The 20,686-nt window shown below is 26.9% G+C and overlaps 2 protein-coding genes and 1 long non-coding RNA gene across 3 annotated transcripts; all 3 read left to right on the plus strand.

Moving 5' to 3' along the window:
• The first annotated feature begins 1,681 nt into the window (after positions 1-1,681).
• Positions 1,682-3,078, plus strand: LOC114946347 (uncharacterized). The gene is made up of 3 exons (XR_003822599.2): positions 1,682-1,836; positions 2,707-2,865; positions 2,942-3,078. It is a non-coding gene; the product is annotated as an uncharacterized LOC114946347 (long non-coding RNA).
• Positions 3,079-4,227: 1,149 nt separating this feature from the next.
• LOC114946359 (uncharacterized) lies at positions 4,228-10,837 on the plus strand. The gene is made up of 6 exons (XM_029322811.2): positions 4,228-4,818; positions 7,427-7,830; positions 9,132-9,231; positions 9,475-9,576; positions 9,656-9,814; positions 10,717-10,837. Exons 1-6 carry the CDS (start codon positions 4,525-4,527, stop codon positions 10,780-10,782), a joined length of 1,125 nt encoding a protein of 374 aa, XP_029178644.2. The 5' UTR covers positions 4,228-4,524; the 3' UTR covers positions 10,783-10,837.
• Positions 10,838-12,216: 1,379 nt separating this feature from the next.
• On the plus strand, positions 12,217-20,587 carry LOC114946360 (odorant receptor 10-like). The gene is made up of 7 exons (XM_029322812.2): positions 12,217-12,251; positions 17,701-17,970; positions 18,088-18,107; positions 18,559-18,658; positions 18,759-18,860; positions 19,685-19,843; positions 20,501-20,587. Exons 2-7 carry the CDS (start codon positions 17,716-17,718, stop codon positions 20,585-20,587), a joined length of 723 nt encoding a protein of 240 aa, XP_029178645.2. The 5' UTR covers positions 12,217-12,251; positions 17,701-17,715.
• The last annotated feature ends 99 nt before the right edge of the window (positions 20,588-20,686 follow it).

A 20,686-nucleotide genomic window follows, 5' to 3' on the forward strand; every position in this document is an offset into this window, starting at 1 on the left:
GCGGTAATATGGGTTACTTTACTGCACTAGTGCATAAAAAAACCTTCTTTTTAATAAAAGATGTAAAAATCTCTGAAGTCACCAGATAATTAAAAAATGGTAGTAATTTAATTAACCAACTCTGGCTATTTAATGATCTTTATTTAATAGCCAGAGTTGGTTGATTAAATTACTACCAATCTTCTTTTTAATGGTTAATTGGTTGATAGTTGTTGTTTTACCATTTCTCGACTGACATAACAAACTTGAACGTAACGAAATTCACGTGAGACAAAATGTCAATTTATTATAACCTTTATTATTCAAGAAAGATTAAATAGATAAAAAAAACAAGTGTTCAAGACCGTCCATGCCGCTAGAACTTATAGAAGCAGCTGAATCTACCACAAAGGGCGGTATTCATAGTTCGTTCTTATATTTAAGATCTTCTTAAGACCTTGTAGTAGCGATGAGATAATGCACATAACAGACCTCGTTCAACCAATAAAGAGATGGTATACGGCCATTTGATTGGTTGAACGAGATCTTAAAACGATCTTAACTATAAGAACTAACTGTAAATACCGGCCATCAAAAAAATCGAGAGATAAATACATGAGTAAAACATTCCGTTTCATATCAATAATTGTTCAAATGTCACATTTTATTTTGATGATAAATAAATATAACAATATATAATACTAATTCTTATTTGAATTCAATTTCAATTAATTCTTTAATTTTAAATCAAACTTCCGCGATAGGCATTACAAAAATATTGTATATGATATGTGCGGAGGACAACAAATACATCGCGCGTAAAGTTGTCGCATTTGTCTCAACTTTTGATGCATTCACACTTGTACTCGTGTGGTTACAGCATTCGTTTTCGGTTCGTGCAACAACTTCACGCGTGACGTAATTCGTTGTTTTCTGCACTTGCCAAATATAATACTATTTCTGGCCATTCTGTTTACAAAAATATTAAAATTAATATAAAAATAAGAAAATTTTTTAGATTTTTTATGTAAAAAAGTAATTAAGAAAACATACTTGTGTGTACAATTAAAAACAATTTATTTAAAAAATTATAAATAATTTAATTTACATAAAAATATATTTTATTATATTTATTATATATTTTATTATATATTTAATAATCTTGAAGCAAATTATAAAAATGGCAACCTTTGTTAAAGCATTTTATTTTATTTTTTTATTTTAAGTTGATAATTTCTTCTTATCAATTTTAAAAGCAAAGGTGATATTTTAGATAGTCAAATTAGTTATAATATTATAATATAGTGTATATCATTTTTATATATAATTTATTCAATTGTAGTTTAATTAATTATACACTGAAAAAAAAATTTTGTTGGATTAACAAAAATTCTGTTCGATAATGGACGAAACGGAATTCTGGTTGAATCTACCAGAATTCCTTTTAATACAACAAATATCTTGTTTGCACCAACAAACTGATTTGTTGTACAAACAAGATGCTTGTTACATTAAAAGGAATTCTGGTAGATTCTTGTTGCATTAAAAGGAATTCTGGTAGATTCAACTAATAATTCCGTTTCGTCCATTTTCGAACAGAATTTTTGTTAATCCAACAAAATTTTTTTTCCAGTGTATAATCAGGTATAATAGTTATTTAGAATAATTAATTATAATCAATTTATTTTAATAATTAGTTCAATTAAAATGTTTTGATTATATATAAATTAACATCGTTTTATATTTTTCTAATTTAGCTACGCACAGGAAATTAATTATTTTACTAGATATGTAATCCTCAAATTAACGGTTGTTACTTTTATATACGGAATCATTTGCGGTCTGCTGATTTTAAATGTGAGTATAATTTAATATAGTTTCAAATTAGTATAAATTATCATATTGTATAAATAACAATAAAAAAATAAAAACAATAATATTTTATAATCCTCTTATAATTAACACTTATTTATATAATTAAAATTTATTTGTGTTGCACATAATGTCAATTACTTCTATTTCTAATTATAATATAAAATAAAATCTCATTTTATAATGTAAACAGTCAATTATAATTTTGATAATTAAATTAGCTAGAATTCAAAAAACATATGTTATTTTTATCATTATTTCCAATTTCTTGTACAATTGCGATTTATAACTAAAAACATATATTATAACTTATTGCGAAACGCGTCCATTTCTTTATTACAATTTCAAATTTTGAATATAATATATACATATATTAATTATTTATATATATTAAAGTGCGATCTCAAGTCTTTGAAATTTTTATTTATTTTTGTTACGTTGGCAATATGCAAAATGTCCTAATTGTGTTTTATATTTCCAGGTTAGCTACATGTATTTTTTTCAGTGCTGTCTTTTTGTTATTCTATTGTACTGTACGCATTTCTTTCCCTAAAAGTAATATAATAAAATAAGCTTTTATTAAACGACATCTGAGTCTTCTGTTGCGCATAAAAGCAATATATCGTATTAATGACATAAATAATATATCCATATTTTTGATAATGTATTAATTGAATATGATACATTAAATAATTAATATTTCAAAAGGCGCTATCTATTCACAATTTACATGCTCTGTATAGAATATACGTATTTAATTTATTACAATTAAATTAGTATAACAAATATATGTATCATTCTATTTAATTTAAAAATAGCAAAGGTACTGATAAATTTTTATCAATTTTCTTATAGAGTTACGATATTTCCTGGCATATTTATAATTCTCCATGGATAAATGCATCCCGAAATAAACGTCAAACAATTTTTATGGTCATTCAACGGTGTCAGAAACCAGTTATACTTAGCGGCACTCCTTGTATACCTATTGTTTCAATAAGATTTTGTGGATCGGTAGATATTATTATCAAGTGTTATATTTTTTTATTAAAATATATTCGTAAAATTATTGCTTTTTTTATTTTTTTAGGTTCTCTGTGCTACGGTTTCATATTTCATGGCATTGTGAATGATACTTGGACGTAAAATAGATTAGTAACATTTTATATACGTAAGTCATTGACAGTTTGTAATTATCTTAACATATTTGTAACAATACTTGTTAAAGTGCTAACAAAAATTAAATTTTTATAAACTTAATTTTTTTTAACGGTTAAAAAAGTTAAAACTTATAATAAATAGTATCAAAAGTTAATGAAACAATAATAGTAATAAAATTACGCCAAAAAAATAAATTTAAAAAAATATAAATTTAAAAAATACTAATTTTATATATATTAAATAACGCATTATTGTATTTATAAACCAAAGTTTCTATCGCAAAAAATATTTCATACAAAGTCAAAAAGTTGTATAATTTTGAAGAGAATGTCTTGTCATAAGTATTATCGTATTGCAAGTTCAGGCATTTTTGAAATTTCAAGATTATCATATTATATCATTGTTAGACGGAATCATCATAATTATTTTACTTGAATCGATTTCTCATAATATTGACGTGAAACATTAGTATAGTTGAAAAATGAATGTTTGACGAAATATTTTATTCTGACATATTCTGGCACACTTTAACAAAATATATGAACATGCTTCTAATATATTCATTTTCCATTATATATCTTACCTTAATAATTTTCTGCGCACATTAACAAGATAAATTAATTGATGTAAGAAAAAATTCTTTTGTGATTTACTTACTTCTTTTTAAAAAATATGTATATGTTTTATTATTTAATTTAAACCCAAGCAGCATCAATTATGTCTATTAAAAAATTGAGCGACAGGAGCATTACTGAAATTTGATAAGTCTAAGGTATTTTCATTAATCCCGTTGTTACTGCACGTGATTTGAAATTTCGCAAAACCATATTTCTTGATAAAGAAATTTTAAGAAATTGTTACACTTTCTTCTCTAATGTAATAATCAATAAGAAATATAGACACAGAGGGAATAAGAAATTATATATATCGCGTTTTCTTTCCAATAATTACATACAATTACATACAAACGTGTCGGTAGTACTTATATCGAGAGAAGAGATAAATTAAATATACATCTGTAAGTGGCTTACACCATTTTAAAACCGCCACCCTTAAGCGGAAGTGATGTCAATAATAATAACAAATGTACCAAGTGTTATATGCTTTATGCATTTAGGCATCTCACAATATTGCGCAATTATTGTATATTGATTGTGAGATTATAAAAACCCATTATAAGAAGGAAAATGTAATAACAAGAGAAAGAGAGACGCGTCTCTCTTTTTCTCGCTTGTTTCCACCTAATTATTCATTCAAGTATTTCAGTGTTTTACAGCAGGAAAAGAACATTTATCGTTCGCCGTACATTTATTTGCAGGGTTGCGTGCGTCGTTTTTACATCCATTATCTATAGTCTAAAATGTGATACCAGTTGCTTTTCTTTCTATTTATCGCGCTCAAGTTTCTCGTGCGATTAAAAAGTATCATGAGGCAGCTGGGTTTAAAGTAGCACAAGAACGTGTAGTGAATTTTTATGAATTTTTTGCGAAAACTCACCGAATTAACTATATCATGGCGTGCTCTGTAACACTCGAAAAACTCATCGCCTTCTTGAGAATGCATTTGTTCTTCGCGTGCTGTTGGCCGTTACCACCCACTGCGACAAAAACACAAATCGCTTACGACAAATTTTTTCGTTTGCTCAACGGTTTGCATTCGGTGCTGATGATCTGTGCGGTGACGTATAGAATTATTACTCAGTATGACAATATTTTGATCGTAATACAACTAGGCTGCGTCTTAGGCACCTTATGCGAAGTTCCAATGCAAATATATCTGTTTGTGCGCCAGTACGATCGTTTGCAAGTAAGAGAGAAACGAATTGCATTATATGTTTATTATCACTGCATATCTTTATATACAGAGTGGACAAAATAGTGTTACGATTTTTTATCTTCAAAAATATTGTTTATAGAGAAAAATTTTTTAAATAAAAATTGTAGGATTTCGAGAGAGAAAGAAATTGATGCTATTGACTGCTTCCTAAAGGGCGATTCTCAAGGTCATTTGAAAGTCATTCGTATTATTTTAAACGGAACCATTATATTTTTTACATAAATCGATTTCTTGTATAATTCTGCATAAAAAATAATGAGAGTAAAATAGTCAAAAAGTGAATAGTTTACAAGATATTTTATATTTAAGTTTAACATAATCTTACATAACTATGGAAATATCTCATAAAATATTAATTTTCGACTATCTTACCTTAATATTGTACTTTTATAGCACAAATAATGAGAAGAATCAATTGGAACAATGAAATCATATAGTTGTTTATAAGAAGTATGTAATTTACAACTAGCAACTACATATTTCCACCATTCTACCCTCTTATAATATTTTTATGCAGAATTTTACGAGGAATCGATTTATGTAAAAATATAAGGTGGTTGCATTTAAAAAAAACATAAGTGATCTTCAAATGATCGTGAAAATCGCCCTTTAGGAAAAAATCAGTAGCACCAATTTTTTTCCTTCTTAAAATCATACAACTTTTATTTGAAACATTTTTCTAGAAACGATATTTTTGGAGATAAAAATTCGTAATGCTTTATTTCGTCCACTTATACATGATATAATTGTTATGAGTAGATGTAAATCGTTAATCTAATAATAGAATCGCTATAAAATAAAACTTTAAAAACTTTTAAAATGTTCTATATGTAATCTATAAGCACTATGCTTTTTGGAAAAGTAAATCTAAAAAAACACATTTGAGGTATTAGACATAAATTATACTCGAATTTATACATATATATAAGAAATATTTTTTATATATTTTATATATTTTTGTTTTTTTTATTTTCTATCATTTTATTAAAAATTGTTTATATTATATCTATAATTGTTTTGTATATATTTATAACTTTCATTTAAGTTAAATAAAATTGCAATATCTTTTTATTATTATAAATCAAATAAGGGATTTCTTATAGATTTTTGGATGCTGAAAATAATGTCGCAAATCAATTTTCATAACATTAGCACGTCAGATTTTCGAAATAATTGAGGTTTAATACCTCTATATATGGAAAAAATGTTTTTTTTTACAATATTTAAATTTTTTTATGAAACAGATTAACGTTATCTAAAAATTTTAATGAGAAGTCATGTATGTTCATCCCCTATAAAATGCACTTTTTTATTTTAATATTTTACTTTTTGTTACGTTAGAAAAAATTAAAATATCATTTTGCTGAGATAGCCTGAAATATTCCGTCTATGATGATAAAGTTATATAATTATACTCATAATTTATAATTTAAGGCTATCGCAATACACACAGTGTAACTTTTCGTGATTTCACTAAATATATAATTTATATATAGAGTGTCTCACACATTTTAATTGCCCACCTTGAATTTTTCAAAACAATTGCATTTTTGAAAAAATATTCCTAGCAAAAGTTGTATGATCTAAAGGGAGACAAATAATAAAATCAATTTCGGTAAAAATAATTTTTTTCCAAAACCTATTTCCTCAAGAACATGAGAAGTAGTTTTCAGCTTTAATCTTTTATTATATGGCTAAGAAGCATAATACTGAAATTAAAAAAATACATTTCAGCATAAAGGGATAAACTACAGAGTTTGTCCGGAAAGTAATGCGTCGCATTTTTTTGTGACGCGACTATACATCGCAGAGCGATGGGACCGGTTGGGGAGGAAGGGGGGTACCCTTAGCTTTCCAACGGTAGGTCGCTCAATTGTTTCCATGCGCTTGGAGGGTTAGGACGGCTTATTCTGTGAACCTCTGCTTAGTGGTCGCGTCGAACTTGTGATGGAGAGAACGATAGAGCAACGCTATGCGATAAAGTTTTGCGTGAAGCTGGACAAGACGCCGCTGGAAACTTTTGAAATGCTCAAGAAAGTTTGGCCCCGGCGGACTTTTTTTTATTTCCTCGGCTGAAAAGGGAGCTCAAAGGACAACAGCTCGAGTCGGTTGACAACGTACAAGCTACTTCGACGGCCTCCCTGAACAGCATCCCAGTCAAGGAGTTCCAGAAATCTTATGACGCATGGAAATCGCGTTGGCAAAAATGTATTGACGCAGAAGGGTCATACTTCGAACAATTTTAAGTTGTTTTACCTATGCGATCAATAAATTCTTTTTTAAAAAAATGCGACGCATTACTTTCCGGACAAACCCTGTATACATTCATAATGTTTGATCAGAGAAAATCTCAAATATCGTAAAAAACTATTTTTTATATGTCAAATCTTAATTATTTTGGAAATCTGACATGTTAGTAAAATTTGGTTTATGGCATTGTTGACAGCATTAAAAAATCTATAAAAAACTTTTTGCCTGGTTTAAAATAATTTTTGGCTATAAATTAATGTTATTTTATTAACACAAAGTTAAACGATAATATAATTGTCTAAAATAATATGTGTTAATAACATTGCAGAATATAATTACGAAAATAGAAAATTACAACAAACATGCGAATTCAACAGAAAAGGATATAATACAGGAATATATAAATAAATATATAATGATTTATAGCGTAATGCTAATATTGATGACCGCAACTTTAGTTGCTTTGATTTTAATACCATTGGTACTGGCCCATCCCGTATTGGAGTTAGAGTATCCATTTTCTATTGATTATCAGCCGATGAAAGGAATTATTTATTTACATCAGTCATTTGCTTTGTATCAAGTCTATGCTCAGGTCTGTGCCACCGTTTTTCTTGCTCTTTTGCTTTGGTTCTCAACAGCTAGATTTGAAATTTTGGCCAACAAATTTCAAATGATTACGGAACATTCTGACTGGAAAGCATGTATACGAGAGCATCAAGAGGTTTTAAGGTAAATCTTAAATCATTATCTAATAATATACATAATAAATATAAATATTTATTATATAAATGTAAAATTAATACACATATATAATTAAGCAATTAACTAATTATGTAAAAAACAAAGTTAAAATTGTTTCCTTATTAAATTAATTTTAATAAATTTGTTTTATATATATATATATATATATATATATATATATATATTATATATTGTATGTCTAACATCATTGAAAAAAGTATACAATTTGCAATATAAACCTACACATATTTTTTCTTAAAAGCAACTATGCGTCTTCTTTATATTAATTGATTCATCTAATTATTCTATAGATACAAATTTTAAGATAAGATTATCGAAAACTAAATATTATATAAGATATTTTTATATCAAAATTAATTTATATCAAAATTAAGAAATAAAATATTTCATAAACCGTTCAATTTGTGGCTATTTTACCCTTATATTTTTTATGTAGAATGTTACAAGGAATATATTTACATAAAATACTTAGGATAATCCTATTTAAAGTAATCAAGTTGTTCTTCAAATGATTTTGAAACCAGCACAAACATTTCTATAACATCAACTTATATTAGATTTTTCAATACATTAAATGTATTTTTCTGTCAGCCTGGCATTAAGTTTTTTAATAATTGCTGTCCTATGCTCTCTATTCTGAGTCTCATAATTTATTTCTTTGCAAATTAAAAAAGATATAAAATCGCGAATTTACTTATCGAAAAAGAGGAAAGAATCGTGGAAAACAAAAAAAAAAGAATCTACAGAACATAGCATACATTGTATTAAATTAACAACGCTTTTTTCTCTAATAAGATTTATTCTTTTTATTTTTTTACAATTATAAAGCATATTTTTATTCCGAAAATTAGGACTCAATTTATTATAAAAAATATGGTGGTTTTAATTAAAAAGACATAAATGACCTTTAAATGATTTTGAAAAACGCCCTTCAGACAAAAAGTCAATAACACCATCTTCTGTCCCCCTTCAAATCAAACAATTTTTGTTTGTAACATTTTTTGTTGTACATATAATCAAAAATAATCAATAATAATAAATAATTTTTGTTGGAAATGTACGCAAGGAACATTCGTGTATGGCTCTTAGGCCTCTCTTATTTGTATTTAAAAATAACAAAGTTTTTGAAGGTGATCGCGATTAAAATGTAACACCCTGTATATTTATAGGTATTTGTGTATTTACATGTATAAGTATATCTATGTATATGTATATATGTATATATACATATTTATATAATTTTTATGTAGCAAAAAAAATCATTACAGATTCGCAGAACAAGTAACCCTTTCCATTTCACACTTAACGTTATCATCGCTAGGTGTTAGCACTATAACGGTAATATTCAGCGGTCTTACCTTTCTTGGCGTGTGTATTAATTTATTTATTAATTCATTTTTTAAATAATTATTAAAAAATAAAATCTATTTATAAAAAACCAAAATAATTCATATTGTTATTGTTTTTTATACATATATGTAATTTCGTTTTATTTGTGCACAAATTAAGATAGAATTCTTTTGATTTCCACTTAAATTTACATATATTTGTATATATCTGTGCGTTATCTTATTTATATATTATTTATTATAATATCAATTTTTAAAATAGGACTTTCCGTTATTTGTAAAACTGCAGTATTCGATCGTATGTTGTTCATCATTGGCAAAAGTATTTTTATGTACTTGGCCAGCTGATCATTTAATGAGTAGGGTATGTTTTAACAAATAAAATTAAATAACTGCATGTTATTATAACATATTTATATATACATTCAAATTCAATATTGTAGAGTTCTTATGTGGGGGATGCTGTATATAATTCATTATGGTATAAACACGGAATTGCTACACAGAAGATTATGTTGTATACTTTATTTCGAACTCAACGGCCTGTTATTGTATCTGTTCCTGGTTTAGTTGCTGCTTTAACTTTGCAACATTATGCATCTGTAAGATAGTGCATTGTGTCACGTTAACATAATGAACAATTGCATTTTATCTTTTAAAATATACAATGAAAATAACAGAAATATTTTTATACCCTATTTTATTTGGAATAATTTTATATAAAGTAGGAAAATATTGCTACAAAATGTTTCTATTGGAATATGGGTAATATTTTTATTTATATTTTATTATATTGTATTTTTGTATTGAATAAAGGAACATAAAGAATCAATATTGTTATTTTCTTAAATTATTAAACAAAATTATTCCAAAAAAGATAGAGTATGCAAATACCATTTTGTTGCAAAATTATCATTATCACTGATACTAATGCTATGTATTGCTAATATCTATATTATCATTAAAAGGTATTGCAGTATACAACATGCACAAAAATACATATGCATATGTTTTGCATAAAATATTAATGAATAAGTGTGTGCGTATGTGTATGCGCGCGCGCACGTGTGGGTGTATATGTGTGTGTATAAATACATAGATTTATTTATATTTTATATTTTATATAAAATATAAGAAATATAATCAGAAGATAGATAAAATATTATATTTTTATTATAAAAATAAAATTACGCATATATATATATATATATATATATGTATATATATTATATACAAATATAAAAATATAAATTATTGTAATTATATCATTTATTTTAAATTTTATTTGATTTTATATAATTTTATATAAATTTTTATATTTTTATATTGTTTTAATCTTATATCTAAATAAAAGGAAACAAATTTTAAACTTTTATTCTGATTATATAAGTGCAATTTTTAATTACGCAATTAATATTTGTCTATTTTTGCAAAAAATCTAATATTTTAATTTAAAAATGTAGCAAGCTTATAAATTCCTTTAAATATTCTATAATTCTTACAGTATGTATCCATGGCATTTTCTTATCTGACGTCATTTCGAGCAATTCTTTCTAATGGTGTGGATTAAGTCGAAATAATAAGTGTGCACTTTTTTCAAATAAATGTATATGTAATAAATATAAAAATATGTATCAATCATGATAACATTCTTTATGTAAAAAAATAAATATATATATAAAATATCTGGCAAATTGTGTGTCCTAATTTAATTACACACCACAAATATCTCAAAAACAAAATATTGTAGAAAAAATACATATGTCAAACGATATTTTCAAAGTTTAAAGGGAGAAAACTTATAAACACATTAAATATTTAAATGGTTTTCTTTAAGGTCATTTCAAAGTCAATTCTCTTTAAGTGAAATAAGTCATTTTTATTTAATATATTATTCAATAAAATATGAAATTTTACGTAAAAGTTGTGTAAAACATATGTAATATAAAATTCATATAGTTGACGAGATATTAAATAATTATTATTTTTTATTTAAGTACTTACTTATTTTGTTTAACATATATCAAAAACATTTAAGATAAGTTTTTTTTATAAAAACTAGGTGTACGAATTTAAATATATTTTGAAAAGATTGAGAAAATCTTAAAAGTCATAATTAGTTTTTTTTTTAAATTTTTACAAACAATATTTTTTTTGTTATCGATTTCTCCAAATTGTAATAAATCAATTGTGTTAAATTGCTATTATTATTAATTTATTCACATTATTCTTCAAATATAACCGTTCAAACAAACAAAACAAGCAATAATTCTATTGTTACATGCTCGATTCATTTTACTGTATTTGTACGTATTTCATAATATTCTGTACGTATTTCTCATATTCTGTAACAATTTATTAATCGCGTCTTCATTCTGTTCTATCATTATAAAACATCCCACAATAATTCAAGAGAGATATAATTGCTATAGAGCACGTAGCATTATACCTCTCTTTATACCCCTCTCAAAATACTTGCTAGTCTTATAATTTATTAATCCTTAGGCTTACACATGGTGTTGAAAGGCAAGGAAATGCGAATAAGAAATAATAAACGCCGCAATATTACTCTCGAGATACATAATGTTACTGATGAGCTATTACACACATTATCTCAGAGTTTCATCACTTATAAGCTACGTTTTGCATTTTTTGCGCAATTTTTTGTAAAGTCGTGACAAAACCACAAGGCCAGTTGCGTTTCAAACACTGATGTAAATACAAGAAAATACAATAATAGTTAATATGAGCACCGGACCGACATTGGATAAAATTATTGCTTTTCTTAAGGTGAATTTATTGTTTGCTTGCTGTTGGCCTCTATCACGAAATTCCACGAAGTTTGAAATAATTTGTGATAGAATATTTCGATTCTTGTCAGGCCTTAACGGTGTATTTATAATGATCGAACTGATATATTCAATCAATAATCATCTTGACAATATTTTCTTGCTTATGGAATCAATTTGTGCATTAAGTATCTTTTATGAAATTCCATTGCAGATATTTTTATTTACGAAACAGCATGATCGCTTACAAGTAAGAAAAACCATTAGCTTTATATACATATATACATACATATACATATTGCATATATTTTATTATACGTATATTACAATTAAATAAACAATTGTATTAATCCTTTATAAATTATTATATGCATATACACGTACAAAAAAACAAACATAAAATCTGAATATATAAAATATATAATATATAAAAAATAATACACTTATATGTATAGAATATAAATATGGATAAAATAGTAGATATATAATAGTATATTGTGTTATAAGTGCGGAAAGTTTTATGTAATTTTATGTAATTCGCCTTCGGCTCGTGCGCCTACCCGCACTCGTGACCAATAGCCAACTTCTGTACGTGCAACACATACTATTTTGTATTACAAGTGCATTCAAAGTGGCACTTTGAGTACCTGATTTCTGTACCTGATTTACGCAGTAGACTGATATATGAATAGCAGGGTTAGGTGCGTGTTGGGAAGGCGCGAAGTGGCGGTAGTTTGCTAGTTGTTTTTCGTGTGTGCTGCGAGATGGCGCTGAAACCTGTGGGCAATAAATTGTCCACGGCTTGGAAAGCTATTGTATACGGTTTTGAATGCATTGAACATATGTATGTAATATATTGTAGGTCGATGTTGGGAAATTTGTTACTTTCGGCACAAAAATTGTGCATAGAAAGTGTCATTTTGTATGCACGTGTAATACAAAATATATTTATTTTATCTATATTTATTATATTTATCTATATTTTATCTATATATATATATATATATATATTTCATTTATGGTTTATTTATCCCCTTAGGGATTAAAGGCGCTTTTAAGGAGCGTACCCAAACCTTACAAACTTCTTACAAATTTAATTTATAACTACTCTTAAATCTACTCTTACATCAAATTTACAATTAACTTAATTCTAACTTAATCTACCTATCTATCTAACTAATGAAGAGAGAGAAAGAGTCGTCCCTATCTATTTCCTCGCTTCGTCTCGGCTTCCAGTTTCCCATCCTTTCTCCAACACCTCATTCATACCTCCACTCATTCTCCTCTTCATACCTCCTTTCTCTTTTTCCCCTTTTTTCTTTTTCCCTTCAGCTATTCCCTCATTCCTCATTTTCTCTAAATTCCTCATCTATCCTTTCCCTTCTCCTCCCTCTTGCAATATTTCTTTCATTCTTTCCCACCAATTTCCCTTACTCTCTTCTCCGTCACATTCTCCTATTACATGTTCCCATGTTTCTTCTTCCATCCCACATAGCCTACATTTTTTCCCCTCTTCTTCCCAGTATCTCGCCTCTCTTATTTCATTGTTTATTCTAAACCTCATTATCCTTCTCCATCTACTATCCCCCCATCCCTTTCTCAGATATCCCGGTAATCCCTCCTCCTTCCATTCTCCATACCATCTATTATATCTCGATTCTCTTATCCTCTCCCATCTTTCCTCCTTCTGCATTTCTCTGTCTTTCTGCTCCCATCCCTCGTATACTTCCTCTCCTCTTCCTCTCTTTTCCTTCATTTCTTTCCCTTCTTTTCCTCTTTCTTTAAAGAATTTTGCCCTCTCTTCCTCCCAAACCGTTCTCTCCTTTCCATCTCTTACCCTCTTTTTCATATCCTCATAGTATTTCCTCGCTAAACTTCCTCCCATTCCTTCCTCCAATTTCTTCTCGTACCCTACTGCTCTCCTCCTTGCCCTTATCCTAAATTTATCCTTTCCTATCTCCTCTCTTACCATGTACCCCGGCGTACACCAGTCCACTCCTAACGTCTACCTAATCCATCTTTTCTGCTTGCCTCTACTTCTCTCCTCTCCTTCCACCTCCATATTTCCGCCCCATATTCCAACACCGTTCCCACCAACCTTTCCATTAGCCATAATCTTTTCATCCAATCTCCTGCAAATCTTCTTTTCCCCATTCCCCACACCTGTCTTATCACTGCTCCTGCTTTCCTTACTCTGTCCTTTACCTGTACCCCATTCCTTTGCAACTTATATCCTAAATAAGTGAATTCCTTCACTTCCTCTAATCTTTTCCCTTTCCACCTCCACTCAACTTTCTTCATTCTTTCTCCTCCCTTTTTAAACCTCATTATGTTTGTCTTATCCACATTTACTTTTAACCTTTTCTTATCCATATAATTTTCCATTTTCCCTAACATATGTATCATCCCTTCTTCATTTTCTGCCAATAGTACCATATCATCTGCATATGCTAAGCAGTGTACTTTTCCCCTCCCAGTTTCACCCCTCCCCAACCTCCTTTTTTAAGTATCTCCTCTACATCCGCTATCAACAGATTAAATAAATGTGGGCTCATTGGGCAACCCTGCCTCACTCCCCTTGCTGTCCAAAAGCTTTGTACCTCCTCCTTTTCCACTCTTACTTTGCTCCTCGTTTCTCTGTACACCTCCTCTATCCAACTTCTTAATCCTTCTCTTTTATCCCCCTATTTCTCCATTAACACCTCCCTGTCCACCGAATCAAACGCCGTCTTTAGATTTATGAAGGCCGCCACTACCTTACCTCCCTTCTTATTTACTTTTCTATTCACCAAGTAGTTTAGAACATAAATACTGTCTATCACCTCCATTCCCTTCCTAAAACTTGTTTGACTCTCTGTATCATATTCTCCTCCTCCATTTATATGTGTATATATATATATATATATATATATATATATACATATATATGGTTCTTACCTGGTAAGAACAGTCGCCCGAAAAGTAAAAGACGCGGGTTCGATTTCCGCTTCAGCGACTTTTCGGACCTATATTTTTCGCGCCTATTTCTCCATATGTAAGTTTCGAGATTAATTTATATATGGAAATTAGTGATCTCAAACCAAGAGATACAGTTCCAAATAATTAATTTTTCGTGCTTTGGCTCTGTTGACCGATTTAAAAAACATCATATTTATATTCTTAATATTGAATGCCGATAAAAATATTTCTTTCTGATAAATATAATATATATAAAATAAAAATATATATTCGATTAACAGGCTCCAATTATTCTGACATAATGTTACATACATATGTTATAACTTTAAATAATCATTAAAAAGTTACAGAGATGGCATCTATTATTCATTTGATAAGAACTTTGTTGATGTAGAATAAGAACATACAACAAACCCATGTTGAACATAATTATAGGTTTCGTTTCATAAAACCATCGCGTGATGTTGAGGTAGACTTCCCTTGTATGTGGAGTAGTTGTAAACTCATGTAAAACTATATAATTATAGATTTTGTTTTTTCTGCACAATATAGGATTTTACATAATTGCAACCAATATAATTATAGACTTTTACAAGTTTTCTTCTAACATTATATATATAATGTTATATATATATAATTATGGAACACTATATATATTACTAGTTTTTATTTTATATTTGCTAAGAAATGTTTCATTTATTTAACACTTATTTAGAGAGAGAGAGAGAGAGAGAGGAGAAGGAGAGAGAAGAGAGAGAGAGTAATAACTTTTAAATAAATATTGAACACTATTAAAGCCTTTCAAAAATTATCATTATTAGAACTGTAATTTGGCAATATACATATATTATATATGTATATTATATAATTTTGCAATATATATAATATTAATATATACATTATATATAAATTACAATTCTAATATAATAAAAAATATATATAAATATATATATATATATATACCAAATTACAGTTCTAATAATAATTTTTGAAAGGCTTTAATAGTGTTCAATATTTATTTAAAAGTTATTACTCTCTCTCTTCTCTCTCCTTCTCCTCTCTATTAATATATACATTATATATATATATATATATTTATATATATTTTTTATTATATTAGAGAGATATATATGTATATATATATATATATATATATATATATATATACACAATTCAAGATTACAATTATTGCAGTAGTTTTAGCAATTAAAATATAAATATTTATTCTTATTTTATGTATATAATACATAGATATATGTATAATATGATTATATATGCAATAATGTTGTATGTATGTACAAAATATATTCTATATTTTATATATATGTACGTATACAATATATATTTACTATAAACATTACTATTACAGGTTATTAAATGTTCTACAAATTAATATACAAGGTGGCCCACATAAACCCAGATAGCCACAGTAATTATTACGACATCATTTTGATGTCAAAATGCATAATTTGCCATCAAAATGATGTCATAATAATTACTGTGGCTATCTGGGAAGTGTTATAAGCTGTTTTCTTCGCCATTGCTAAATATACTAACTTGAATTTTTTTAATTAAATGTTACAAAGTATCTGAAAATTTGATAGAGAAAAAAATGTTGGGTGCCTTTAAGGAATGAAAGGAGGCCCCCAATTTTTTCTTAAATAGAACCACTATATATATATATAGTGGTTCTATTTAAGAAAAAATTGGGGGCCTCCTTTCATTCCTTAAAGGCACCCAACATTTTTTTCTCTCAAATTTTCATCATTATATATATATATATATATATATATATTTTTTTTACATAAATCGATTCCTACATAAAAAGTTATATAATATTTATTTTTGATAATTTTACCTTAATACTTTTATGCACAAACTAATCAGAGAAATCAATTGATGTAAAAAAACACATAGCTGTTCTTAAGAAAAAAATGTAGCTGCTAGATAAAAAATATCTCGTAAATTATTTTTGAACATATGTATTATCTTTATAACTTTTTGTGTAGAATATTGCAAGGAATCAATTAATGTAAAAAAATATATATAAGTGATTTCATTTAAGAAAAAATGGAAGGAGGAGTCCTTTTGTTCCTTAAAGGCCATCAACATTTTTTTCTACATCAAATTTTCAGACATTTTATTCCATTTAATAAAAAGAAATTCAAGTTAATATTCTAGCAGTGGCAAAAAACAGCTTGTAACACTTTGTGCCACCTATATATTTATCGATAAAATTGATATCAATAAAAATCAATATTGAAAATTTATATTTGTAAATTTGTTTCTATTAAAACCATAATAAAATTTTAATTAACGAAACTGTGATATTATTTTTGATATGTTTTTTTTTTATTGATTCAAATATCATTAAGCAGATATGGAATAAATTAATTTTTATATTAATATAAATTACTATATGTATATGGAAACATGAATGGTATAAATCACTAAATCCAACTCTAACTTAAATAAATTTTTATTGTCTTGAGTGATCTATTGAAAGAGATAGTGTATTGAAGTCATTCGAATTTATAATAAAAATATAAAAATATCTATGTATTATCAATTTTCCAATTCTTTCTCAATTTAAAAAAAGTATCTCATTAAAAATTTGTATTTTATATTTTTGACAAAAAATCGTGATCTTTTTTATATATTATTTTATATATTACGTTAATAATGTCTAGATACATAAGTAAATAATAATTGTATCTTTTTCTCTTATTTAAAATTTACAGGATGTGATTTACGAAATGGAAGATTGTTATAAACGAGCAAATGCTGAAGAAAGGAATGTGTTTCAACAATATATTAATAAATATATATTACTGTATGGAATTGCCTTGGGTTTTTCTATGGCATCCGTAATTGGTTCACTCTTAGTGCCATTCATTCAATCCCGTGTGTTTCCACTAGAGGTAGATTATCCATTTCATGTTAACTATCAACCTATGGCAGCGGTAATCTATTTTCATCAAGCACTCGGTGTGTATCAAGTTTCTTGTCAAGTAAGTGCTAATGTTTTCCTTGCTCTTCTACTATGGTTTACGGCGGCACGTTTCGAGATTTTGTCTAACAAATTCCGTACGATTACAAATCTTTCTGAATGGAAAATATGTATACAGGAACATCAAGAAGTTTTAAGGTATGGTATTTAAAATCGAGATCATGTTATAATATAATTTAATTGTTAATAACTTTGTAAGAAATAACGAGCGACGGCTAAAATTATTTGCAAATTATTCAGAGTCATATGTCCTTGACAACATATGTCAAGGTCATTGAAATCGATTAGCGCTAATATCAAGTTTTATTTAAAAAGTTCTTTTTTACGAAAAAGTTTTTTCTATAGAGAAGCAATAATCTTTGATATTTCACTTTCTGCGTTTTTATATCACTGAAAAGAATCTAATTTAGGACAGAAACATTTGCATTTGCGTATTATTATTACTTAAACTCATTTTATCTATTATAGTGAAAGTTTTACACTAATGTTTAATGCAATTTTTTATTACAAAGTTTTTTCCGTAATTCACGATTTAATTAACTACAAAATTCTTATTATAATAAATCTGTATTATAATAAATCGTTACAGATTCGCGAAAAAGATGAGCAATTCTATTGCACATGTAGTGTTATCATCACTAGGTGTTAGTACTACAGCGCTAGTATTCTGTGGTGTTATATTTCTTAGTGTGCGTATCTAAAAGTTTTTATTATAATCGTTATAAGTAACACTGTTCAATAATATTTATTTATATAATATATTTTATCTACTAACATTTCTAAATATAGCAATTAGCATCATCCTTGAAAGTTCAAATTGTGATTCTATGTTCTACGTCATTAATGAAAGTGTTTCTATGTGCTTGGCCAGCTGATCATCTAATGAGAACAGTAAGCTTGAATAATGAAAATTATTTTTTAAATTTTCTTATCAAAACAAATCAAGTTCTTTTAACATTGTATACGCATGGACCATTTTAAACATACAAATCATTATAAAGAAATTATCACAATAAATTTGTGTTTTGTCGTCAAATTTGGAGTATTAAGAAGCACAAAAATTTTAGTAAATAAAATTTATTTAGTCCTTGTAATTTTTTTCAAAGTTTAAACAAAAAAGAGAAGACGCGCGAATTTTTTCAATATTTGTATACTTCTATATAAAAAGTTCACGAATTAAAAAAAATTCGGCCTCTATATCATACTATATAGAACAAAGATTCAGTTTTAAGAATCCAATTTTAAAATTGTTGTAGAATAACTTTTAACAGAGTTATGAACAATCAAATTAAAAATGACGATTTTCTCTTCAATTCTCGATAACTTGATAAAAAAAAATCAAAATTTAAATTAAGAAAAACAATTCTGCAGGGAGAACTTCAGGCTTTAACGCGAAAAAGTAAAAAAAAATTTTTGAATCTTGTACATACACTTTGTAAACATACATCTATAAAGTAAGGAAAAAATATTCCATTTCGTTAAGTGCATCATTTTTAGTATGTAAAAAATACCAGAATTGAAGTAAACGGAAAACAGCTGTGATCCTTCGAAAATGGAGATTTCAACCTTTAATATTTTTTTAAATTAAAAATTTTTTAAAAATAAAATTACAGCTATTTAAAATTTGTTAGCTTTAGACAATTTTATTATCTCTTAGTAATTGTGAGTACTGTATGACAAAAATGATACATTTGTGCATTTAAATCGTATTTCAGAGTTCGAACATTGCTGAAGCAGCTTATAATTCATTATGGTATAATCAAAGTATTGATTCACAAAAGGTTTTGTTGTACACCTTGCTACGATGTCAACGAAATATAGTTGTATCTGTTCCTGGATTATTAGACGCCTTATCTCTTCAACATTATGCCTCTGTAAGATAATACATTGTAACATCATTTTAATTACATAATACAGAGCATCATACTTCATTATATAATTATGAACAATATAATTATTTGCGCAAAAAAATTTAATTTAAAATTTTTTTATAAGATTATAAATGTATATGATATAAAGAACTAATGTGTTTTAAATTACAAATTAATAATGTTTATAGATAATTTTCAACAATATTTTTTTGTGTTTTTGATAAACAGTTTTTAAAATATGAATAAAAAATCCGATAAAGTTTACACCTAATTATGCCACAGTAGATTTGATCAAGGAAGAGTTAAGCTATTTAATATTTCTTTCACTGATTGGCCCTACACGATTATTCGAGTATCGCTTCCGATTCTTCCAAAGCAGTTAAAAAAATCAAAACTGGTCCAAAATTCGTCGGTATAGCATTATATTTCAATTTTTAATGACCATCAATCGTTGTTTTTTCCCACATGTTTGATTTAAAGTGGACCTAAATAATAATAAATAGATATAATAAATAAGTTAATACATATATACAGGATGCTCTAAATTTCTATTGATTTTAATATTTGTGTATTATTATTATAAAATATATTATCATTATTAATATTATACAGTAAGCATAATTTATTTATACTTACAAGTTAATTTTAATAATTTTACAGTATCTCTCGACGGTATTTTCATATTTAACAACATTTCGAATAATTTTTTCTGAAGATAAGGAAACATCATTCAAAGGGATCCATTAGATAGATTTCATAAAATCTACTTTCTCTATTATAGTGAACAATATAGAATAGATTGTTTTTGTTCAGAGTAATAAAAAATATTAAAACAATTATGCAAAT

This window comes from Nylanderia fulva, unplaced genomic scaffold, assembly GCF_048542155.1.
Source record: "Nylanderia fulva isolate GAGA-0341 unplaced genomic scaffold, ASM4854215v1 Scaffold61, whole genome shotgun sequence".
NCBI lineage: Eukaryota > Metazoa > Arthropoda > Insecta > Hymenoptera > Formicidae > Nylanderia > Nylanderia fulva.